Genomic DNA, 19628 nt, shown 5'->3' with positions numbered 1-19628 from the left:
AAGGGCGTGAAATGAAGTCATTACATTGTTTACTACATAACCCTACATGTGTGATTTCACAGTTTTCAGTTTTGTTCTACATAAGGAAATGAGACAGATCCATGAGTGTCCAAACTTTTCACTGGGACAGTACATTTTCAACTGTAATTTCTAACACACTATCAAAAAAAATTATTTAGCCATTTTTTCTGACCTTCAAAAAACATACGATATTTACATTGCCTTAGTACAAGGATTTTAGATTAAGGTTCTGTGCATATTAATTAATCTAAACCACCAGTATTACATTTACTAGCGTAATTTACAACTGTAAATATTTCTCTCAAAATGTAAATATCATCTCTAAAAGAGACTAGAGTGATCTGACTAATCAAAGAAGCAACTGAAGACACCACAAATACTTTACAAGTGAAAATTCTTTTTTATTGATACCATACATGAATTATCAATGGCAGAAACTAAGCAAAAATATATATCAAACTGCCCCCTGGATCAGGGGAGCAGCAAAGAGGGTACATCACCATTCAATTTCTGCTGTCACCCTGCTAGTAGCTCCTTAAGATATCCAATAACTCTGCTACTGTTCATTTATCTGCTGAATTTTGGTTTCATATCAAGAACACAGAGCAACTATTAGTGAAAAAAGTTTCTGCAAAAAGACATTTTTTTTTTTAATATATCTCATTACACCAGTGCTTTAAAGCTGGTGAGGGTATGCAGTGTGAACAATGTGACATGTTTAAGAGTGCCTTGCAGTGCCCTCTGCTGTCTTGTGACTGGCATTCATTTATATTAGAGGTAGAAATACCCAAGAAAGTAAAAATCTACTTCAACTGTGTTCCATCCATTCACTAAACCTGATCATTTTATCACAACACTTCAGCCAGGCAGATTGGATAATTAGAAAAATTACCTGTTCTAAGTGCACAGGTAGAATTTGTACATAGGTAGGATTTTTACTTTCAGAAGTTGGGTTTTCCCACCTCTGATACATAGAACCAAACCAATGCAACCCCTTTCGAGCTGCACAATCTTTACACATGTAACAGGGGCACTTCTTTCCAAATGAGACTGAGCTAGAAAAGAAACAAGACAATTACTACTCGGCTGTTTCCTACTGATGTTATGTCTAACTCATCTGGTGCTTAATAAATGATCAGGTTACACACAAATGTCCCTGTCGAAGAGTAGCAACATCAAATTCATTCCCAGCAAATATTGACATATTTTACAGAAAGACATACTGAATCCAGAAAGAATACAATGACATGAAGTCAAAAAATAAATACATTGTACATTGAAGTAAAAACTATAATCTACTTCTGACGTGAATGGTATCTGTACCCTTTACTTTTAAACTTCATACATTTCTTTATTTGACAAAAATGTTATTGTTTTTACATAAGACAGGGATGGTCTTTAGGGTGTTCTAAAGAGGAATACACTTAAGTACAGTTGTACAGAAACTGGCTACTGTCTTAAATATACAAGCACAAATACACAAAATTGAAATTACAAAATGAGGGGGAAAAAAACTATAATAAAACTCCCACACAAATGATTTTCTTGTACAAATTTATCAGAGGGGATCTTAAAGGATCTTGCCATCAGCTCCTTGGTTTGTAGCTTTGAAATCTTTTATAGAACTAAGAGGATTGTGAGGGGGGGCTAGGTATTACCTTAAGAGACCATTAACAGCAGTGTAGAAGGAGTGGGGTTCATTTTCCAACATAATAAAAACAAGGGGGATTAAAATAGGATGCACAAAGACATCCGAAAAATGGTTAGTTTCACACATACACACAAAAAAAGTTTTTCTTTTCAAATGAAGTTGGAGGTAGCCACTTTCTCTCCTGTAGCTTGATCAGGAAACAAAGTGCTATGGGCAATTTGAATCAAGGGGGTCATCTTAAGAGTGGACCCTTGCACGTGTGTGGGGAATAGAACATGCAGGTTATGACTTACACTTCTTTTAATAGAGTGAAGCAATGATGTTTAAATGACGTCTGTTTTTAAAGTCACAATTAAAGGTGCAGTGTGGAATTTTGTCGTCAATTTTCTTCAAAAAGAAATGCTTCAGGACGTGTCGTTCTGACGCACCTCAGAAATAAATGAAATGCTGTTTCTGAAGCTCACAGCAGTTTCCTGTACATTCTAAAATTTGTGATTATGTTACCCATTATTCAATATTTCCTCCATCGTGCCATCAAAAAATAATCAAATCACACTGTTGTGAGACTAGAAACATTCTTCTTTTGACAGAAAAAGCCTACTGCACCTTTAAAATAGTCTTTTCATGATTTTGTCTGATAAATCACATACACAGACCATGTAATTACATAATCATTATGAGAACAATGCTACAAAATATTTGACAGTAATAGCTTTTATACACATTTATAGATTTTACTCTCCAGTTACACTTTTCTGATGTTTTTCGCATGTTTTAATATTAAGAGGACTAAAAAGAACAGAGTCCACCATTATAAGAAAAATAGATTGAGAAAACAGTGAAAACAGTGCAAAGAATATTCAGGGTGTTTTGTTTTGCTTGCTAGTTGGTTTCGTTTTTTAAAAAACTGTTATAAAAAATAAAAAACAAAACCCATGTAAAAGATACAAAAAGAAAGAAAAGAACACTTCTGCTGAGTCTGGGACTTTTTTTTGTGGTCAGTTCAATCTGATCAGGGTGAATGAGCCCCAAACTCCAGTACCTCAATCTCAATGCTTTGAGCTTTTTGTACTTTTTTTTTAATATTCATTTGTTTTCAGATTAAAAGGTAGTGGTTCTCAACTCCGGTCCTCAAGCTCCGGCACTGTACAGGTTTTTGTTCCAACCAGGTCCTACAAAACAAATAGTTGAGTTTTTAAAAAAAAGCTGAATGTTTTTTTTTTTTATCCTCTCTTTCTCTTTTTTTTTATCTGAAGTGCACACAATACTTTTTGTCTCTACTAAAAGCGATTTAAATAAAATATATAATCCTTCATTGTGAAGTGAGCACAACAGAAACCAGAGTGCCCATGTCAGGCAGATTGCACACAAGAGACCCGAGGTTGGAACAAGAACCCACAGACGCAGCGGCCATTGCTAACACTGCTTAGTCAGAGACCCGGACCGCACCGGACCCAGCCATTGTATGCAGCAATGGGAAAATCAATACACACCCACCCACAATAAAAAAAATAAAACTAAAAAAAAAGTCAAATAAAATAAAACAACACACTCAAGAGCACCCACACACTTCAGCTGAATGACCGAGAGGGAGTGTGCTGTGCTGTGCTGTGCTGAGGAGCGAGAGCTGAGTTTGCAGTTTTGCTCTATAAAACACCCAAACGCACATCTGAGAAAAGCTTGTTAATGGAAACTTCCATCACTAGGGACCCTACGGAACAGTGAGCAATGACCATGAGGCCCGGTTTTGAGGACTTGTATTCTATTTTGTTGTTATGATTCTACACGCATATCACACATGCACGCAAACACACACGCGCGCACACACAAACACACACTCACACAATATATGAATATGTCAACTGTCCTTTAGTAGTGACCACCTCCCTGGCTTCAAATTCTCCCCCTTGTTTTCACCTCCACTTGCCCCCCCCCCTCCCACTTCAATCCACCACCTGCCACCCCCCCTCCAAACCCCACCGCCGCGCAAGTGCAGTAGTCTACTGGGAGGACTGGGAGGTGGGGTTGTCGCTCTTGCTCTCCTGGCTGGAGGGAGCTTTGCTGTTCCAGGGGCTGTTGGCGCCCAGGGCCGGGGAGTTGTTGAAACTGTCCTCGTCGTCGATGCCATTGGCCGCATCAAACTGCGTGTTCTCCAGCCGTGTGATCAGACGCTCGTCCTCGTCCCCGAACTCCCCGCCCATCAGCGTGGGCTCGCCCACCACCATCACATCCTGCAGAGGACAGGAAGGGCCGCAAAACATTATCCCCGCTACCGAGGTTGGGTCGGGGTGGGGTGGACAGGGCAGCGCTGACAGCTGCCTCTACGGCTCCCCCACCCCAAAAAAAAAGACCTTAGCAGAGGACTAACGTGAGTGCGGGGCTTACGATGCTGAAAAAGCTCTGGAATTACCATGGAGCTAGTTGAGGCCCATTTGTGTGGATTTCCACACCTGTCCATTATCTTTTTTATGACTGGACCTGTTAACACTTTTAACTTGTATCTAGATTCTACAGGACTGCGGAGAGACACTACAAAAACTTGTCAGGTAAATCAAAAATGCCCAAAAAAGTAACAATCACTTTCGCTTCCCTCAGGAGTGCCCATTCCAGGGCCAACTCAGCCATGACCCTGATCGACTGCCAGACGGTCAGTGAAGCGCCTGACACCTCGGATCAACAACGGTCATCCTGGGAAGCCATTACGGCTCTCCGCGGACGGCCTCAGAAGCAGCTAGGGCTGGGGCACAGACTTCTGGCAGCCTTCCAGGCTCACGGCTCAGTGGGCCTGCCCTAGTGACCAGGCCGGCGGTGGGCATCCCTGATCCTTGAGTGCAGCACGGGTTCAATTCCACCTCGGGTCTCGAGTCATTGGTCAATTCGCCTGTCAATCATTGCCAAACCAAGCATGTGTCAACCCACAGACGCGCGGTCCTGAAGGACCAGGGACTGCCCATCACTGGATCATGTCCTGGTGTCTTTTTTTTTTTTTTTTTTTTTTTTAAGACATGGGGCTTACCTCGCATTGAAATCAGCAAATCAACCAATCCCATGCTTCCAGTAGCTCTCTCACACTCACACACACACACACACACATACTCACTTCCAGCTAGGTAAACAGGTCCTTCCCAGCACCCCCTCCACCCCAACCAAACCCACCCCACTCCCCCCCGGCATGCCCCACGTGTGTAATATAGAAGTTGAGGATCAGAATGTGATGCTTACAGGTACCTGGCTGGCGAGACCAAAGCTGCTGGCGGGGCTTTTCTTCTTGCTGTTGTTGTTGTTGTTGTTGCCGCCGCCCGTGCTCATGGTGCTGCCGCCGGACATCTTGCGTTTCCGCCGCTTGTTGGGCGCTTGTCTGGCCGGCTCGGCTGGAGGAGGTTCAGACACAAAGGGCTCTCGTTACATGGCTCTTCAATACATTTGACTTTTTTTGGATTTTGATCACTTCTGAAAATCAATTTGTAAGTATTCGCATGCCCATCCCTACAATTTACAAGCACATATTTTGGATCGCACAATATGCGTGACAAAAAGCTGGAAACATCACTGCTGTTCAATGTGTATTCACTGTAAAAGTGAGCTGTGTGGAGGCTGTATTTTGCATTCCCATTACCTGGTGGAGCCACCATCCTTTGCCACTTCTGAAACAAGCAGGTCTTGAGGCAGTCTCGGGGACTGAGGCTATAGGTCTTATGCCTGGACATGAGTTCCTGCATGGGCTCCAGGATCACACACAGCTGATGGAGGAGAAGGACGACATCGCAAATTACTTTCTGCAGCATTCATCCATTCATTGCATCCTAAAGTTAACAAATTGCCCCCATCCCCCTTCCTTTTGTACGGAACAAACACCACAACCACATGAGCAACTGTGGAACGAGTCTGACCAGTCTCTAGGTCAGTGCACTGAGATACCTTTCAACGCTATACTGTGGATAACGCTGCTGCTACAGTAATTTCCCGCATATAAGCCGCATTGTGCATAAGCCCCATGACAGTATTTTATGCAAGTTAAAAGAAACAAAACCATATTAACTGCCCCCCTTGTATTAACCTCATAGCGGAAGAAATTTTGCAAACTCAATGTATAAACCGCGGCTAATAGTCGGGAAATTACGGGTAGAATTCAACAAGTGTACTAGACACTGGCGTATCTTTTAAAAGCACACTTACTCGGAGGTAGTTTAACGTGGAGTTGGAGAGGCCGCATCGTGTGATGTTTTTTGACAGCTGCTCCAACATCTGGGGATCCTGGGCCTGAGATGCACAGGAGGGTCATGATTATTTACAAATATACAACATGTGCTTCTTGACATGTAAAACAACATTCTTATTAGAATATATATTATAATCATCCCTATTCTGTAAATAATTTTGATAACGTGACATGACAACCAATTATACATTCATCACCACCACTGAATTGTTAAGCAATCTTATTAGTTTATTTTTGTTTTCATGGCTAAGTTTTTTTTTTTTTTTTTACCACTCGCAACTGGGTAGGTCATGAGACAAACTCAATGAAACCCACAATCTACACAGTTGGAGATTCTTACATGCATGGCCAGGATGCTGCGGGGTACCACCTCGCGATGCTGCCGTATGCTGAAGTGCCACGTCTTGATCCTCATCATATCGTCAAACATGAACTCAAGGTACAGGCGGCCCTCCACATAGACCTGTGTGGTAGGTTGAAAACATTTTATATTACTTTTAAGTCATTGTTATTACTTGTACATACCAAGACAGATATTTCATATTTAGACCATTAATTTAAAATTCCTAAAATGGTGTTGACCGCATCAATCAGGAGAGTTAGAATTGACAAAGAGGTCTTATCTTATTTAACTGCAATGGAGGTGCTATACCTGTGTGAACATGGGCTTTCCATTCTGTGTGACCATGGTGCACTGATCGCAGTCCAAAGACACAAAATTGTTGTGAAAGGACTCCTTGGGATGCTTCAGTACATAAAAAAGCTCTGTGGCTCCGCCTTCAAAGATACTCCGGAAGTATCGGGGAATCAATGTCCGACCAATTGCTGTTGGAGGGAGGGGATACATTTTTTCAGTTTTTACATTTACTCTGTAGGCGTGGTTAATTTCTTTATTTTTGAAATGAACTACTGATCAATGTCAATTATTATTTTCTTTCTTTGAATGTCACGTGGTAAACATCACATATTAGGGTGGTATCACAGAACATTATTTAAGCTTACTGTAACGTTTGGGCCCATCTTCCAGACAGAATGTAATGGTGAGCATGGCATCATCCTCAAAGAACTCCGTGGTGAAGGCATCCCACCATAAGTTGTCACAGTCCTGTGAAATTAGACCAAACACAGTGATGAAATATCAATGCTGAACCAGAAGTGTTACCTGGTTATGCCTCTCTCTCTCATTGAACTGAATGGCACTATATGTGATAACTGAACAACATACTTTATGTGTTGAATGACTAAAAATGCAAGATTAACAGTTCATAGTACTAAACTCGGCATCACTCGCATTGGTTTTTTAATCATGCCAATGTTTATTTTTCCCCCCAAACAGCAGTCTTACCTCTGTCCAGTTCTGTAGCCGTTTATTAAGCTCAAATATTCTGTAGTCTGTCTGGTTCCCATACGGTGTGTGCCTCCTAAGAAAACAAAGATCAAACAGTTTAACAGTACACTTAGGTAGACGGGGTGTTTGGTTAGTTGGCTACTCTATAAAAACGTATCACCATGCAACAAAAATCTACCTACCCTATTCCCGGCTCCAAGTATGTAGGAGGGTACATTGGTGTGGGGCTGCAAAGCCACAAACATGCAGTTAAATCTGATGCAATTCTAAACAAGCACTCAGTAGAGAAAAGGGCACATCTAAGAGATATCTGCTGATGGCTTATAAAAAAAAACTATCTCGGAGGAAGTAATAAGCTAATGATGATCTAACACAAGCACTGGGCTCTGTTAGCCGACCTACCCCACATCTCGGTCCAGCATGGTGCCTGGGTGGAAGGGGGGAAAGGCACTACCGTTGGGGGGCTCCTTTGGGGAGTACAGCTTGAAATTTTTAGAGGAGCAGCCTGCCAAGACAAGAGAGAAAGGGCTGCTGAGTGAGCACCTGCGGCATGGACAGAGTTCCAACACAGCTTTAAAACATTCCAATGATTGACCATAACAGGCAAAGTCAAAATTCCACACAGGACATGGCTGCTGTGTCCATCATGGCACATCCCACATTTTTTAAGTTCCATCACGTTAACTTATTACAAGGTTCTGGCAAATTGCATTTCTGAATGTGTTGTTTTGTATCTGAAAACAACAATATTTTTTTTGTCCCTTTTGCTAAACAGAGGCTACCAATGTGTATCAATCCCAAATAGCCAACGCAATAAAATAAATCAAGTACTACAAAATACCACAAAATATTTCTGAAATAAAACGTCTTGTGATGATCCTACGGTTATTCATCTACATGGCTTCATGTATTCAGAGCCATCTCCACCCCTGACAAACACTCATTCCTGTCCCTGCCCAAGAGGGAGGGACCACGTGATCCTCTACTGCACTGCCTCCATCTCCTTCCCTTCTGTGTGTGTGTGTGTGTGTGTGTGTGTGTGTGTGTGAAAGAGTGTCACCCAACCCCCACTCGCACTCCCTCTCGCTCAGCCAGCAAGCATTGTTAACCCTTGCCGTTCCAGCTGCAGCACCACTACAGCCATGGAAGCTGGGTGAGAGAGGAACCATTTTGCAACCCCCTTGGCTCCATACCTCCCCTCTTCCTTCCTATAGATGATTCCACCCAGACTTAGATGCCACCTTAAAAAATGCCTTCTGCCCAGCTGAGCTTCCCAGTTTTGTATGGGAAATGGCAGTCATTAGTTGCTCAGGGCAGGGTTCATTAGCAGCTGGAAAGGGGGAGCACGGCCGTAAAAGAGCCCTCAGTGCCCTCCTTCCGGTCTAATGCACAGCTGTGTGTGAATGCCGGGGCCCATTAAAACAGCCCTCACATCCCCAAGAGGAGACCTTGTGTTGCCTGAGAGGGTTATTACTATCATTATGATTTCCTCAGGAGATGAGTGAGGGGGAGAGAGAGAGAGAGAGAGAGAGAGAGAGAGAGATGGATAGACAGAGGGGGAGAGTGACTCCAATTTAAAGGGGTTTGCCATTAAGAAAACAGGAGGCTGCACACAAGACTGCAGCTTTAACAGCAAGAGTTGTTTTCACCTCCCATCCAATTATGACTGGGGCAGGTTGACGCTCACTATGGAGACCAACGTGCCTCAAACGTCCCAACCCCCACTCCCAATCCCCCTTAACATTCACATAAGCCCAGTTTTTATAAGCCCACCCTTGCTTAACTGTACCCAAAGAACCAGTACATCGCTTAAAAACTAGTGTTAAAGCTGTAAAAAAATATCTGGGTTAAAGCAAATCTGACCATTTCTTTTTGAATAACCTATGAGCTGCATTAGCTGCACCATTTGTTATGGCTTCATGACACTTTACAAATTGCCAACCAATAAAGCACCACTGCAGTGTAAACAATGTCTCAATCTTTTAGTGTCCTGCCGAATTGAAAATTCAGAGAGCTAAAACCGTAAATGAACTGAATAAACGTATTGTCTAACATTGTTATCTATACGTACGTTTCATCATTTTATTATAAATTCAATTTGATAATACCATTAAAGAATGAAATGTTTCGCTTGTGAGGTACTCATGCTGATACTGGCAGTTTAGTACACAGTAGTAGACAGATCAAAGACAGCTCTTCAAAGTATCAAAGGAAAACACAGGAGGAGTTAACGACGGTAATGCAACGTTATTGATAACACTCTACGTCTCATGCTAAAGAGAATACAATTGCAATATTTCATAAGACAGTAAAATGACACATGCCAACATGTTTGCGCAAACTCGTCTGTAGATTTATCCTTAAAAATATACATCAGATTTTTTAACAGCAAAACATAGCCCACACAATGACATGGCAGGATAACGTACCGAATGAAAAGCGATAAAGGGGGTCGCTCGGTTTGAACAAATAAGTTACACCCCAATTCAAGTGTGTGAAATATGTATGGGCAGCACCTATTTTCCTGATGAATAACTCAAAATATATATATCTAATAAAACCAAAGACCATGCAAATATATTAAACGAATAGCCCATTAAGTGTGCAGCCACCACAATGTTCGTCGTCAACAAAAACATGGTTAGCTACTGGGCTATGTGCATTAGCTTGTAGCCTAGTATGCCATCTTTAAAATCTCGCTGGAACTAACCACGCAGTAAGTTATAACAAAATATGTAGCCAAGAATACGGTACAGCAAACATCTGTCTAACTTTAAAGCAGAATATAACGGCAATGTAACCTTACATCTGGAGCTGATCGACGATGAAATCCTGCTAATAACGTTAGCTGGACCCCTTCAGTATACTGTCAGCTAACGATAACTCTGACGTTAAGCCTGCTATCTACAGTTAGCTTCAAGATACCAGCTAGCTTGCAGTCAGTCGGGCCCGTGTCGACACAGTTTCTCCCCAGGTTTTGTACAGCAACGGAGAAAACTTCGAAACCAAAAATGTGTACATATGATACATTTCTACCATCGATAACATGCACAGCATCCACACTTACCTGCAAGAAAGTCTGGGCAGAAAATGCTCCTCTATTCTAGCTACTCTCGTCAGCTAACGTTACAGTTAGCTGGTTAGCAATTCCGTTCACCGTCCCAGTCGAGAATTACAAAAAATCCCTCTAAATGAAAAACATTTGGTAAGCAACAGAGGGGACTAAAAGCGATACGTTCTAACCAAATGCACCACTACGATTAGTTTGCAGTCGCTGGTAAAAGGCCTTGTGTATGGGTAATTGGAGGTAGAGAACCCCGAACAAGCCTTTGTTCCTGGCCAGGCTTGAACAATAGCTAAAGCCCTCCTCTCTGGTTCCGCGCTTCCCCCAACATGCACTCCCCTTTCTGCCTCCACATCAACCCATTCGCATTAGCCCGAGTGAAACCCCCAGCAGTGTTCAACCTTACTGCAGCTACCCTCCCCCCTCAGGTCAAACGTCGGGCCTACAATTCCTGCTACATAGATATTACGTTACAATTTTGATGGGTGTTTATACTAAGGCAATCCTTTATTCCCTTCATCTAGAAAACACACACACAACAGGTTATCAATATATGATAAAATATATAAAAAACAACAACAAAAAATTCCATGAATAGCCCATCTTAATGTAAGCCTTTTGGATTTTTACTATAGAAATCTTGTTTTATAATAAAATATAATATTGAACTTGCAACAAAAATATGTAGCCTAATACAAAATCATCCCTCACAACAACTCACTGTCTTCAGCAAGTAATCTAGAAATTTCTGCAGCAGTGGTGATTATTCAGACTCGGATGAATCAAGACCCTTGTCTCCCTGAATAGCCTCTCTGGTGGATAATGTGATGGCCTGTCCCCATCACAGACGCAGACTGATTATGAGCCACTGGAGAATTAAGCCCTGCGGGCACATCTCACTGAATTATAGTTCCTTTCTCTACCTATCTGGAGAAAGTAATTGGGTGCCTCCTTCACCTAACTACAAAAAAATAAATGAAACATATATATATATATATATATATATATATATATATATATATATATATATATATATATATATAAATGAATGGATGAGAAATCATGCTCATGCTCATCAACAGTGGCATGCTCTGATGGAAAGTCTTGGTGTGGGTCTTTGCACGGTCAGATTGGACGGAGCATCTAAACTAAAATCATTACAACATCATACATCTACATATTCCCAAAACAAAGCAGTGAGGAAAGAAAACTGCTGGTCTTCTTCTTCTAATAATAATAATAATAATCATTTCCCCTTGGGGATCAATAAAGTATCTATCTATCTATCTATCTATCTATCTATCTATAATAATAATAATAATAATAATAATAATAATACATAGGTTTTATATTGCGCTTTTCAAGGTACCCAAACACTTATCCTCTAGTCAGTACAGTAACACTGGAGAGGGTCAATCTGCCATCACTACCATACTGCCATGGCTGCACCAGAAAGGGCCCAGCAGCGTCAAGACCAACAGTAGAGGCTGGGGGCTCCTGAGTGGTGACCCATTAAGACCAAGACTGCCTAATTCCAAACTGGCTGTTTGTCCCATGTGAGGAGCATGTGATGGGTCATGCCTCTCCTGAGCACTGCTGCTGTCGACATTAAGGGAGCAGCACACCACACTGGCATGAGGCAGTATCCCCATCTACTGGCATTATATCTAACTCCAGTCTTACTGATAAGGCTCTGCTGATACAAGCTGCCATCTCTGTGCAGAGACCTGATCCAGCTTAAGCAAGCTTAGATGTATGTGCGATGCATAATCTGGGCCTTGTACAAATAACATATGACCTCATTTAGGATTTAAAAAAAATATTTTTCATACTACTGTATTGTAAATCAGAATATTTAATGGCTTTTTCAAAATTATGTTTTTCAATCCTTCCGTAAATTTAGTGGATTGAAACATCATGTAGAAACGTACACTGTATCTACATATTGAGGCACAACAACCAAAACAAAAATGTGCTTGAATTCTATTATTTTCAGCTATTTTTCAATGCAGACACACTCGAGCTACTACAGCGTAACTTCATTGCAGTTAAGTGCTGATAAGGTCTACCACTCTTGATGCCCGAGTGCTGCGCCTGGTCTATTTACTCATTTTAGTAAGCTGTTCTGAGAGATAGTCTTCACTGAAATCACTCGGAAAATGTGTCATGGTGTCCTGTGAGCATGTGCCTCCACACAACCCCCCACCCAACCAGATGGGGGAGTTGCATAACACATTTGTCATTCAAGCAAATGCCAGTGCGTCAGTTATTTAACTCAAGTCCGCCTTCCCCATATAACAACCAGTGTGTTTTGGCCTGTTCTACCACTCAAGGGTCCAAATTTCTATACTCCCCCCTCCCAAAACATCCCTGAATGTCACCCGTCCACACAATGTGGATTCTGTTTCCAAGGTTAAAATCCTCCACTGTGAAAAAAAAACTTGACTGACTGGCACCGCAGGGGGGTTGAAGCCAAGCCGCTGCACAGAGCCGCACTGTGTGCTGCGCTCTGCCACACGCATGCCCATCACTGACCAAATCTTCCTCGCGGATGATAAGTTGGCCTGCCACTCCTAGCTCCAGGGGCTCTCTGATAGCCTGCCTATCCACAGCGCAGACATTGGGGTTGGACCCCCCCCCCACCACCACCACCCCATCAGAGCTTCACTCACGCGGACCACTCCCAGCTACACGGCTGGCAGAACGCGATAATGCACAGGCGACAGCCGCCGCGTGTGTGAGTGCCATACCAACTACTGTTAAGAAGCCGGAGGCAGAGAGGAGAGCTTTTTTTTCTCAGTCATCCTGGATCATTTCCCGCCACCATGTGCCCTGGTTCAGTCTACATTATTCACGGCCAGATAGCCCCAGGAAAATAAATACACCAACAGAAATACTTAGTATACGAGAGAGAGTCTTTTACAAAATGAATATGGCAAAAGGCAGGATGCCGAAATGGCATTTAGATAAGCATTCTCTAAATCTTTTTTGCTCCATTTTATAGGAGTACGGTATATTAGAAAGTTGCCTATAATAGTAACAACTTCCGAAGGAGAAACATGATACTAATATAATAAGAAAAAAAAATTCCCTGGGCAATCATAACCGCTACTTTACTGTCAACAACTCCCGGATAACCTAATACTCTGTCGCCACCCTGTGGTGACTTTGAACATTAAAACATTTTTGTGGTGACTAGTGGGTCAACCTAATTACATTAAGTGCATCTCTTTATGATAACGCTTGTTGTAATAACAAATAATTACACTTTTATGCCTTGTGATTTTGCATCCCCACATCATGTTCCATATTCTTAAGAGGACTCCGTCTGAGTGTTGTTCCTCCAGAGCACAGTGCAAAATGGATTCTGAAGTTGACCCTGACCAGCAGGGGAGCAGGACAAAAGGTCTTCTGCTGCGCGGGGACTAATTAGCTGAGCTAGAACTCCTTCCACTGGATCAGCACCAGAATCTCACTGGATCAAACAGAACTCTCTCTCCCCCTCTCATTGCCACAGAATCACTCTACTCCAGAGTGGGCTGGCCTGCCTCCACCATTACAGAACTGCTGAGGGGGGAATATTTTGACCGGCGATGGCCAGAGATGTGGCTACCTTAGCTGATCTCTCCATCTCTAGAGCTCCACTCCATTACCACAAAACATACTCAGACATTAAAGGCTTTTTCTCTTGAGTGGTTATGCAAGCAAAAAAGAAAAAGAAAAAAAGTGGGACTGGATAACTTCAGACTTTGAAGGTGAGCCACCGCGCCAGGTTCCATTAAATCTGGTCCAGCTCTAATCAGATGGCATTTGGTGTGAAGAAGCGGCTCTGATATGAGATCTAAAATATCTATGTAATGTTCCCCTCTGCTCCATTCTCCACTTCTTGGAGCAGCTGAGTGAAAAGAGAGGCATGTTCATTCATTCAACCTTTCAGGAAAACACAGAGTTTCAGGGGGATATAGGGCAAGACATAAATCATGAGAACCTTCCTCCTAAGAGAGGGAACGACAGAGAAAGATGTTTAACTTGGCTTCCCCTGCCTATGATTCATGTGACTGATGTTATTTTCATGACATGCTGGGTGCATGGTTTTGTAACAAAAAACGATGTCGGGATTGTCACAAATGGCCACTGGTGGTTGTGATGGCAACAGGCAAAAGCCGCCAGCAAAGCAAAGACATCTGCTTCTCAGTTGCTGTGGTTTTGACATTAGCAGCAAGTCAGAGAAGGGGAGAGAACATTGGTATGTTCATGTGAGTGCAAGAGCACAAGTAGGTCTGTGCGTGCGTGTGTGTGTGTGTAAGTGAGTGAGTGGGGGAGAGAGAGAGAGAGAGAGAGAGGAGGCAAGAGAAATGGAGCACTCATGCATATGCAAGGACAAGAAAAATATAAGGACATTAGAAAAAAAAAACAAACAGTGAATGAGTGAACATCGATGTGCAACAGAAGTGTATAAACTGTGAATGTTATCTACAATATGGTACACACATAGATGCATGTTCCTGTCTTTGAGAAAGACAGAGAGAGAGAAAAAAAAAGAGAGAGAGAGATGGTGACAGATAAAAACAGCATAGCTAGCTGTGCATGCCTCTACAAGTGCGCACAAGTAAAACGGTCACAGCAGCAGAGCAACTGCTACCAAGATCGAGGCATATCTGTGGCGAGATAAACAAACCAATTTCCAACCATCCCCCTCAACCGCCCCAGTATACAGGTGAGAGCCCAGAGTGAGCTGGAGGTGACTCCACTCGCTCTCCCGCTCTCTCTCTCTCTCTCCCGAAGTGGGCACAAGCAGTCGCCCGTGGCAACATACGCCGCGGGGTCTGGTCAACGGAGTGGCATGAGTGTGTGTGCGGTCAGGCCGCACAGGAAGCAGCGAGATGGAAATTAAACGTGAAGCAAACAGCTGCTCTTCCTGCCCGGTGAGCAGAGCCTTCATCTGAACGTCATCATGAGCTCCTTTACACACACACACACACACACACACACAAACACACACTCCACTTTGCCGTTTCCTTTTCTGTAATTGCTAAGTGTAAAAAGCTGTTAGCCATTCCTCTCCATCAAGGTTGATGGCATCAATGGTGATGAGAGTGCAGTTAATTCCACACTAGCAGCAGTCATCAGTAAAAATTGTCATAGGTGAAAAATTAGAGAAGTACGTGTTGATTACCAGATATTTTATCATCTGATGGATTCTCAGTTGAGTTGAAAGGTGGAAATGCCTGTGCAATTTAATTATTAGTGTAATTTATTTTTTAGCCAAAAGATGTCACTAAGCACAGAACCTGTTTGTCTACTGATAAAAAAAAAAAAGCAGCGGACACATTTTTCTCCCCCCTAAAAAAATCCCCATACACAAACAAAGGCTTCCTCCCTCCCCATCTCATCTCAGCTCTTCCCCTCCACTCGAGTGTTTGGTTGGCACATGCCAGCTCCCCGCGACCATTCTCTCACCATCACCGACACGTGACATCCTAACGAGTGCCTGCATCCTCGTTCCAAGCTGCCAGAGGCTGACAACAAGAGGAGTGCTGATTTTCTGCACAGGAAGCCATTTTGTTCTTGCTCGGTGTAATGAGACAGTTCTGTGCAGCTCGGGGGTGGGTGAAGGAGAAATGGGGGGGTGGGGGGGGGGGCAGAGGCAGAGAGAGAGAGAGAAAAAGAGAGAGAGAGAAAGAGAGAGAGAGAGGAGAGAGGTGAGGGGGGTGGGGGGGCGACTCACATCGCAGGCAGCACCAATCCAGCAGGGAAACAGTGAATCAGAGCGCTGTGTCTCTCTCTCTTATGCTGTCTCTCCTTCTCTCTCTCTTTCTCTCTGTCTGTCTCTCTCTGCAGGCACACCCTGCCCTGGCTCTTGGCTCCTCGCTTGGCTCCATTGTGCAACACCAAACAGCCTGGGCTTTGTTGAGTTGCCATTTTAGCTCTGCTTTTAGTCGTTCCCCTCTAATCAGTGGAGTCATGTGACTTTCTGCATGAAGTAGCACGGCTCCTGCTGATATTGAGCGCTTGTGTGCGAGAGGTAGAATGAGGGAGGGGAGAGGGAGGGAAAGAGAGAGAGAGAGAGAGAGAGGGAACAGTTTTCATGAGTGAGTGAGAGAGAGAGAGTGTAGAGGAGAGCAGAGGAGAGGAAAGAGGACAAGGGGAGGGAGAAGTGGGGGCGAGACAGACAGACAGCGCGAGAGACAGACAGAGAAAGCAGAGGCAATCTAGTTTCTTGCCATTTTGTCTCAACAAAGGCTTGTGCTCCCTTCACATTAAATATAAATAGAATGCCTCACATTCTGCTCAGGATCACACTTGTGTATGCCTGTGCATCAGCATGTGAGGAGAGAAAAGGGGAGGGGGGGGTGGTCAGAAGGATTTCAGCACTGCAAAATAGAGGACAAAGAAATCCCCTCCATCAGTCTAGGTCGACTGGCCTTCTCTGCCATACCAGTGAAATATGGCGTCTTTCGGCAGGGTGTGCTTAGTTAGTGTGTGGGATGGGACGACTGGACTGGGGTTCCCCAAAAACCCAGTGGAGGAGCCGTGCAGCACAGCCCACATCCAGACTGGAATGTAAATAAACGGGACTTCAAACAGGACCTGTCTGAGGAGAGAGGAGGGATGGGGGGTGGGAGGCCGACTAGGAGTTAGAGGTGAGATTACCTCTTGTTTCTGGCGGTTTTATGAAACTCCTTTACAAGGGGACCCCAACATAAAGATAGCGAGGGGCAAAAGGAAGAAGAGACGAGTCGAAACGAGAGTGAAAAGTCCACCCCAAAAACCTGAATAGTTTGGTTTGCAAGTAAAAAACAGAACCCAGACAGTTTTCCACCATCTCTCCTTCTTTCCCATTCCATCTTGCTCTCGCTCTCCCTCTTTCCTTCTCTCTCTCTCGCCTAATTTTCTCTCTCAACTTCTCTCCCTCTCAACCTCTCTCCCTCTTGCCTTCTCTCCCTCTCCTTCTCTCTCTCCTTCTCTCTCTCTCCTTCTCTGCTCTCCCAACCCCCCCACCACCAAAAAAAGAACAATCAAACAGGACACACGTCTGTGGAAATTTCCATGACTGCGCTCATAAAAAATGTACCCTGGGTGAACATAATCTGCTTGATTTTAAACAAATGTTACGCGCCAAATGTTGGCTTGTTTATTGCCGGAGCTGCCAGAAAGGCTTTCATGGCTGGGTCTTGGGCAGAGATAGGGATCGCACTTGGGTAAGCGAAACGCCACTCGCCCGCGGCTGGAGGCGAACGGCAGGAAGCTACGCGCTGGTCCCAACTTGCCCCACAGCCATTTGGGTGAGGAAGAAGAAGAAGAAGAAGAAGAAGGAGGAGAAAAAATATCCGTCATTGCTAATCTTCCCCCTCATCGGCCATGCAGAGTTTTCTCGAAGAGCCAACACACATGTGTGTCTGTCGCCGATGGCACCCGAGATGCATATTCAGTGCTGCTGCTGTAGCACAGGGCTCTCAAATTGTTCTGTTTTCTCCGGGAACCTGGGGTTTGATGGACTTTTCCCCCTTTTGTAAACATGAAGCATGTGGACTCCATTAAAAACACATTTGGATTGGCAGTTAAGAGTCACAGAAAGAGAGAAGGAGAGCGAGAGAGAGAGAAGGAGAGCGAGAGACATAAAGAGAGAGACAGAGAGAAAGACAGAGAGGGACTATTCCTGTAGCAGCCAGCTGGTATCAGTCAGTGGTCTCTGTTCAGGTGCTATTACACGCCATCGTGATAGCTTTGTTTACCGTTCCATAGTGTGCCACATTCCAACTCACTACAGCACCTCGGCTTCCTCTGGCAGCTAGTCGAGGGCCACCGACACAAACCTGTGGAAGTTAAACCGCCGTACCAATCTCGTAACATCAATTATTTCTTATTTCTGCCAGCCAGTCCTCTGTAACGGTCTCAGTCAGAGCTGACCTGGAACTGGGCATATGGCTTCTGACATGATGCGAGCTGATGTTGATTCATTGGCCTTGCAATAACCTCTAATGGCAACATCAGAGTCAGCTAGGGGGGGAAAAGAGCATGTTCCCCCGGCTAAGTGTCGCGGTTTAACACAACAAGACCCTTGTGGGGCCCCCTCTGGTTTCTCGGCGAGCCTCCCTTGAAGCTGGCAGATAACCTCTCTCCTCTATGGAATTTAATATTGCCATTAAACTGATGGGAGGCGCCACAATTCAATCTGCCGGTTCTAAGAGTCCCGGCGTGGACGGCGCCTATTAAATTCAGTGGCCCTCAGATCCTCGGCCGCTTGTAATTTGTGTCGCTACTCCTTTTTTCCTCTCCTCTGCTCACTGATCAGTGCCAGCCAGCGGCACAGACATCCAACCAGCCACCCAGCCTCAGAGAATGAGAAAGAGAGAGAGTGAGAGAGAGAGAGAAGGAGAGATGTCTCCCAGTGAAGTTCCTGTGAAGGTCTGTGTGTGTGTGTCTGTGGTTTTCTCTGATCTACTGATGCTTCAGATATTCAAATTACCACATTAGCTTCAGATCACAAATATGACTGTACACACCCGAATCCCAAGACCATCTTGTCACAGTACTTAAAGTGTCAGAGGAACATGCAGTGGAACAAGATATAACCACATCGTAAGGTATAACTTTTTAATGAGCTATTACGCAGAGAGAGAGAGAGTGATTTAAAGATAAGAGTTGCGTGATATTACTGTGGAGGCATTACCATCAAGCTTTAAGTGCTGGTGTATTTCACAGTGGGAATATAGCGTAATACAGACATCACCAAGGCTCCCATTCAGCATCATCACACATAGGCTACTCAATGTAGCATTGCATGCATGGCCTCACGTACAAGTACTGCCTGACCCACCAAAGAGTTAACCACCCAAACACTGCCACTGTGGAAGTCCCAGTTGCAGTTGATCGGTTTATAAGAATGTCAGTCCTTTTGCGAGAGCCTAAACTTTGGCTGACCTCACAGGCACTTAAAGCAAAGGTATATCTCTTTCACCGGACGAACGACAACTTCCTTGAAAGTAAACTCAAAACTCAGAATGCCATACACACTTCAAACTTTTGCATTTGTGCCCTTGAATATCTGCTCACTTTCTTTAAACACTTAAACTAGACAAAACCTAGTAGAAACCAAATGGCCCGGCCCGCCCGGGGAATGAAGAAAGGGTTCCGTTCAGTTAACGAATAAAACACTTTGTTGACTAACAAGGCCACGAGTCTTCCAGAAACGCGTAGATACGGAGCGGCATGTTGTTTCAAAACATGACACAAGATCAGCGCTTAGCTCTCTGCTGATCGCATCGCTCCCTCAACCCTATCCCTCTGCCCTCTCTCTCCCTGTCTGTCTCTATGTTTGTGA

General features: G+C 43.9%; 1 protein-coding gene across 8 annotated transcripts in view; it reads right to left on the bottom strand.

The window, feature by feature from the left end:
• Window positions 1–401: 401 nt before the first annotated feature.
• The window catches only part of ldb1a (LIM domain binding 1a), a 23390-nt gene continuing 4163 nt past the window's right edge, over window positions 402–19628 (bottom strand). For 2 of the 8 annotated variants that reach the window (XM_062518914.1, XM_062518913.1), the window contains 10 exons: window positions 7642–7744; window positions 7422–7466; window positions 7237–7312; window positions 6894–6996; window positions 6544–6716; window positions 6232–6354; window positions 5849–5932; window positions 5289–5412; window positions 4895–5043; window positions 402–3903 (listed from right to left, as the gene is read on the bottom strand). In XM_062518914.1, coding sequence (XP_062374898.1) covers window positions 3673–3903; window positions 4895–5043; window positions 5289–5412; window positions 5849–5932; window positions 6232–6354; window positions 6544–6716; window positions 6894–6996; window positions 7237–7312; window positions 7422–7466; window positions 7642–7744 — 1211 coding nt within the window. In that variant the 3' untranslated portion in view covers window positions 402–3672. Of the gene's footprint in view, window positions 3904–4894; window positions 5044–5288; window positions 5413–5848; window positions 5933–6231; window positions 6355–6543; window positions 6717–6893; window positions 6997–7236; window positions 7313–7421; window positions 7467–7641; window positions 7745–10045; window positions 10123–10306; window positions 10689–19628 lie in introns of those variants that run through there. The other 6 variants (XM_062518917.1, XM_062518918.1, XM_062518915.1 and 3 more) reach the window with 6 other exon arrangements.

The sequence above is a fragment of the Sardina pilchardus genome, chromosome 18 (assembly GCF_963854185.1).
Source record: "Sardina pilchardus chromosome 18, fSarPil1.1, whole genome shotgun sequence".
Taxonomy (NCBI): domain Eukaryota; kingdom Metazoa; phylum Chordata; class Actinopteri; order Clupeiformes; family Clupeidae; genus Sardina; species Sardina pilchardus.
This window is presented reverse-complemented; position numbering and strand designations above follow the sequence as displayed.